Source organism: Schistocerca cancellata, unplaced genomic scaffold, assembly GCF_023864275.1.
Source record: "Schistocerca cancellata isolate TAMUIC-IGC-003103 unplaced genomic scaffold, iqSchCanc2.1 HiC_scaffold_818, whole genome shotgun sequence".
Taxonomy (NCBI): domain Eukaryota; kingdom Metazoa; phylum Arthropoda; class Insecta; order Orthoptera; family Acrididae; genus Schistocerca; species Schistocerca cancellata.
The window spans coordinates 379428-385696 of NW_026046829.1; the positions used below are offsets into that span (position 1 = coordinate 379428).

Here is a 6269-nt window from a genome sequence, read left to right on the forward strand (position 1 = left end):
TTCGTCTTCGTTTAGTGGGCTGATGCTGCTCATCTTCATCAGAACTGCTGACATACTCCTGTGTCACACTCGGAGAAATTTCTTTCGACAGTTCCAGTGAGTCTACAATTTTTGAAGACTTTACCAAGTCGTGGGACAAGTGAATTCTGAAGTTTATGAGAGACATCCACTTTTCTTTCGGTATCCTATCTTTTTGACAACACCTTTTGTACATAATCCATGAATTAATTATGGCTACATCAGTGAAGTGGTTGAATACTCTGACAGTCTACTTTTTTGTTCTGATGTTTGACCTATAGTATGCCATGTATCTACCACAGAGATCAATGCCACCCATATTGCGATTATAGCTTTTGATGATGGCTGGTTGTTTGACACTAACCTTTGCTTTTTCTGTATTACACCATCGTTTGCAGGTACCCTCTGGTTCGCTCCCTATGCACGAGGATAACAAAGTGACGGATTTATTGTCCTTCCATTTGAGGGCACAAATTTCCTGGTCCTCCCTTACGTACTCATCCCATTGCCCCCGCTGCAGCTCCTGATCTCTCTTGAACTTAGAAGCTACTTTTTTTATTCTATTGGCCATCACAGTTCCTGTCTGAAATATATTCCTGTCTAGTAAAAGCTGAACAGATTTTGAACTGGTGAAAACTCTGTCACTGTAAATTACATGATTGTAATCATTGGGTATAGTTCTAGCCAGTAGTTTGAGTATACCCGCTCCCAGGCCATGTTCTTTTTGATTGCTGTCAGGAATTGTTCCTTTGCCAGTGTATATAGGAAAATCAAGGACAAGTCCATCTGATGACGCTAAAATAAAATTTTTGAGGCCAAGTGGATTAGGTTTGGAAGGTACATATGTTTGCATCTTACATCTCCCCGTGAATGGAATCATCTGTTCATCCAAAGAAAGGTGTTGAGACCTGGGTAAACTAATACATTTATTTCTAAAAGCATCAATTAAAGGTCTAACCTTCCAAAGTTTGTCATTTACGTCAGATCTTCCAAATTATTTACAAAATGCAGATTATTTCGTAATTTGTAGTATCTATCTCTTGTAATGGTTGATGATACAAGTGGAATATCCAGTTGCATATTCCAGTAAAGTCTTGCCTGGGGCAATTTCAATGTACCCATCAATATATCAATTCCGACAAGGGACAAAATTTCATTAGTATTTGTATCCAGACTGTTTGAGTTCTTTTGGCAATGATATAAATTAGTTTGTCCTGCAACATTTTTCCAGAAATTTTTATCGAAGTACTCGAAGAAAAACTGTGAAGGGTTTCTCAGTTCACCATCAGTCTGTTCTTCAAAGTTGTCGTCAGAAGGCTGTCGATTACACATCCTGCAAACAAACAGTACCACTGAAAAATACTGATCTAAATCGTGTCAGATGACACACAGAACTACACCAATGTATTGCTTACTTAGATTGCCTCCATCTTAGTGGACGAGAGTGAGAAGATGAAGCTGATGCAGGTGCCTCAGGAGTAACATCCACATTGCATCCTTAAACTTCAAGCACACCAATTCGTTCAGGTGGAGTTGGAGGTTCATCAACAGAATCATCTTCGTCTGACAAGGAACTCAAGTCACTCGTCTCGAGCAGTTTTATAATTTCATCGTCTGTTCGAGCTGAGAACCGAAAATGAAATAAAGTGAAAGTAACTGTTGATGTAATGGAATAAACAAATGAAACTGAACCTAATAACAAAACTAAAAATTTTAGAGTTTTCACTAGGATTAGAACCTAGGACCACTGTGTTACGAATCCAACACGCTACCCATTACACCACATTAGCCACAATGACATAAGTGCTTTGCTAGAGTATTAGTAGGTAAACTTTTTAATAACGAAATTCAGAACGTGCGGAGTAACCAGAGGCTGTTGCAGTCTATTTTCAAGAAAAACTCTCGATTGATGAAAGTCAATAGAAATTCGTGCGTGTCAAAAGAAGACGGCAAAAGCAAGTTTGAAGTTTTAAACTTAGTGTTTAAGAAATCATTCACGTGGAAAATAATGCTAATATATTGTCGTTTGACTGGCAGACACCCAGTATGGAGGACATAGACATAGGAATCCCTGGCGTATAGAAGCAATTGAAAAAACTGAAAACAAATAAGTCACCAGATCTTCAGGCACCCCAGTTCGGATTTATACTGACGACTCTGGGCATTAATCCCTTACCTAGCTCGCATTTATTGCGAATCTCTCGCCGAGCGACAGATCCAAATGGAGCGAAAAAAAGCACAGCTGACTCCTATATATAAGAATGGGGAAATATTAGACCCACAAAATTACATATCAGCATCATTATCATCGGTTTTCTCCAGAATACTTGAACTGTTCAGAGTTCAAATATAATAAATTGCCTTCAGACAGAGAAGCTTTTGTCCACAAATCAGCACGGATGTAGTTAGCATCACTGCTACGGAATTCCGCTAGCCCTTCACTTACGTGATACCCAGCGAATCATGGATGCAGAGTACCCTCAGATTCCACATTCCTAGATTTCCCGAAAGCATCTGCCACGTTCCTCCACTGCAAACCGTTAAAGAAGGTCCTAGCACATGGGCTAGGTTTGAGAGGTGGCACGTGTAATGGTCGCCTGGTCGTAGATATTGCTAATTGCTATAATCGCACTATTTCACTCCCATTTACAGAGCTTGTTAGCACTTGATGTTAGGTTGGCGCCATTGAAATGCATTGTAGTAATCACTGCTGCTTGCTGGATCGCTGCTGTGTCTCGATGTTGATGCTGGCTCTAAATCTGGTTGTCTAGGGTTAAAAACATGAGGTCTCGTGTTTTGTTTTATGTGCTTTTGATGATAAAGGATGAACGAAACCAACAAATATGTAAACTTCAAATATTTATTTCTCTGGTGGCCATCTTAATTCCACTGTCCACCAAAGACTATGACACAACACGACTTCCTTTACATGTTCTTTGCATTGTTTATCCACCTCAAACAATAACACACTAACACACTGTACCAAAGTGACATTCCGACTGCTTCTCGACCCTTCTTGCTGCTCGTATTTATAACATTGTCAAAGAACTACTAAAAAGAGATATAGTTTACAAGTCACATGTACATCTGTTATCCTAATTTGTGCAGAAAAGTTATTAATTTGCATCGAGTGACATAATTTAACATGTTATTAAAATGACAGACAGATTTGTTGACTTGACAGAATAATTCTTTGTTACAAAAAGTCCGTTTTCTAGAAGTTTGTCAATTGACTTCTCTAATTTGCATAAATAAGTAATTAACATGAATTATTAAGAAATACATTGGTTTTCGTCTAAAACAGGATTGATTTCGTGAATACTAAGTGAAACCGCTCCTAGTGAACAAATAGGTTTCACTGGGTGATTTTTATTTAAGGAGATCCAAAATACCTAAGTTGTACACTATTTTTCGTACTTCATATTAATTATTTAAGATGAACTCAGTGTTTTTACATGATGACATTTGCTGCATCAGTGATCAAGTGATATTAACTTTTGTGTGGGTTAGTTATTCTGTATAATTCAATGGGTTGACTGTTTATGGAGACATGCTACGCAATCATTGTTAACATACACAATAACTTTTCTATAATCATAAATACTCGTTAAACTGGTTGAATTTGGAGGGTATCGCATACTTCGGTACAGTAAAGCCTTTAATATGTTTTGTTACACACGTCACTCTCTCACTTTAACAGCACTATCAGTCAGATTAATATTCATATTTTAGTTCATGATCTCGGTGTTCCTCAGTACTACATTTTGTATGTCTGGTTTATGACTTTTTAAGAAGAAAATTGTGGGAGGAATGTTCATATAACAGCATGTGTAGCCTGTGGAGAACATGTACATTAGCGGCCTTAGTGGAGGCGACGGAGAACAGGGAGAAAGCTGAACCGTGGGCCATAAGGCCCAGCGCACACTGCACACAGCAGAGGCAGAGCCGCTTTTGTGGAGCACGCTTTCCAATGGGGCACCGCATACTGCACGCAGCCGAGGCGTAGGGCAGGATTAGCTGGGTCAGCCCTCTGTCCCTCTGTCCGAGCCGCACAGTTTTCCTCTGCCTGCGGCCCGAGGGGCCCGTTATCTCCGATCCCATCTCTGTCAGCGGTTCGCACCACCACAGAGGTGGTCTGTGGCACCGCGCTGCGCTCGGCCAGTAGTGACTTTCCAGCAGCAGTGTGTGCGTCTCTGACAGTACCTCACTTTCGTTCTTGTACGAAGTTTTTAGTTATGGAACACCTCATTCAGATAGTTCAGGACAACCCAGTGCTGTACGACACCAGTCATCCGGATTACATGCGGAATAAATTGAAGGACGAAATATGGAAGAAGGTTGCAGAGGAATTACATTACAGCAATTGTAAGTATTATTTATTAATTGATTTATTTATTTTATATGCATTTTCACAATATACATGTAATATTAATGACATAAGTCGTTCTCTTTAGTATTGGCCTCTTTTTATAGCTGCATACTGCCATTGAACAGAACCTTCTGGTGAATTAAAACACTCATTAAATTTTTCTCTCGTAAGAAACGCTTCACTCGTGTTTCTGCACCTACTTGGAGCAGGCGACAGAAGCTGGTTGGTACTCAGTGGTCCCATGTCGTCCTCCTCGGCGAGATCATTTGACGTAATGTTATCAGTCCTCAAGTAATTATGAAGTACACATGTAGCTGTCACAATTCTATCTAAAGCCTCTAGTTTACACTCAAAAGGCCGTTTAAACACACGAAATCGGGAACTCAAGATACCAAATGCACACTCTACAGTTTGACGAGCACGAGACAGTCTGTAATTATAAACTTTATATTTGTCATTGCCAGTAACTCTGCATTTAGGGTACGGTCGCATTAAGTTTTTTAATAATGGAAATGCCTCATCACCTACGAAAACGTAAGGGGCTCTATTTTGTTGTCCAGGAAGCGATTTATCTCCTGGGATTTTTAAAGTTCCGTCAGTCAGTTTTCTTCCTAATACTGAATTAGAAAAAATATTTCCATCACTAAATCTGCCCATTGAACCGACGTCTATAGAGGTAAATCTGTAATGAGCATCGACAGTAGCCATTAATACTACAGAGCAATGCTGTTTGTAATTGAAAAATGAGGAACCAGATAACTGAGGTTTTCGCAAATTGATATGTTTCCTATCAACAGCTCCAAGACAATTGTAAAACTGCCGTTTCCTCTCAAAGTCAGAAGCAATATTTTCCCACATAACTGTTGTTGGCTCAGGTAGATAAATGGGTTGTAGATGCTTCCATATCGCTCCACACACATCATAAACTATCTTCGACGCTGTCCTTTGACCCATGCGGTAGCTTAGAGCGATGGTTTTAAACATGTCCCCCGTTGTTAAATACCTAAAATTAAAAAAGACAACAATCCGTTTATGTTGCATAAGCAGAGTGGACAGAAAGTTACTAAGTGTTTCGACATTTATGGTATGTGTACACGAAATCACAGATTGTTTCTGTCACTATTAGGGGAATGGGGCAAAACTATTCGAAAATGTAACTGTTCACCTTTCTTATGTTACTTTATACGGAAATATATGAGAAACTAAATTCAGGAATTCCTTGTTGCAGGGGAAACAGCGAAAGAAAATTGGAGAAAACTTGGGGATTGTCATCGAGATGCCCTCCGTAGACAGAAAAAGAAGAGTGGGCAAGCAGCGACCTCAGTCCGCCCATGGCTGTACTAAAATCAGATGGAATTTTTAGTTCCATATATGGCCAACAGAGGTACTGTAACAAATATAATGGAAGAGGTAAATGCTACAACGAGCGTTGCAAATGATGGTGGAGAAGATGACATAACAGACACACAGAGGAACGAAACACAAGACGACTTGGGGACGCCATTGTCAAAGAAGAAGAAGAAAGCAGATGTCAGTAAAATCATTCTTGAAAGCATTAACAGCTACGAGGAGAGAGCTAAGAAAAGAGACATTTTACGCGAAAGATCACTGCATCAAGAAAATGACGCCTTACACCAATTTTTCATGTCGATGTACCTATCGACAAAAGAGATGCCAAAGGCGTACCAAGTGTTGGTAAAGAAAAAAGTGTTTCAGATAGTATCTGAAACGGAGGAGGAAATTTTGACTAAATCAGTGGCTCCACATCATTCATCAATACCATCATGCAGCACAGAAAATAGTTCGTCTACCACGTCAATATCTGACTCTCCTGGTATAGAGTTTGAACCTTCAGCACCACATTTACTATAAACAGTGTTAT

General features: G+C 39.6%; 2 protein-coding genes across 2 annotated transcripts; both read right to left on the reverse strand.

The window, feature by feature from the left end:
* Positions 1 to 268: 268 nt before the first annotated feature.
* Positions 269 to 1350, reverse strand: LOC126143515 (piggyBac transposable element-derived protein 3-like). The gene is made up of 2 exons (XM_049915430.1): positions 998 to 1350; positions 269 to 950 (listed from the first exon to the last, which is right to left on the reverse strand). Exons 1-2 carry the CDS (start codon positions 1348 to 1350, stop codon positions 269 to 271), a joined length of 1035 nt encoding a protein of 344 aa, XP_049771387.1.
* A 3118-nt stretch (positions 1351 to 4468) lies between these two features.
* On the reverse strand, positions 4469 to 5371 carry LOC126143516 (uncharacterized). The gene has a single exon (XM_049915431.1). The coding sequence runs from the start codon at positions 5369 to 5371 to the stop codon at positions 4469 to 4471; it is 903 nt and encodes a 300-aa protein (XP_049771388.1).
* Between the last annotated feature and the right edge of the window lie 898 nt (positions 5372 to 6269).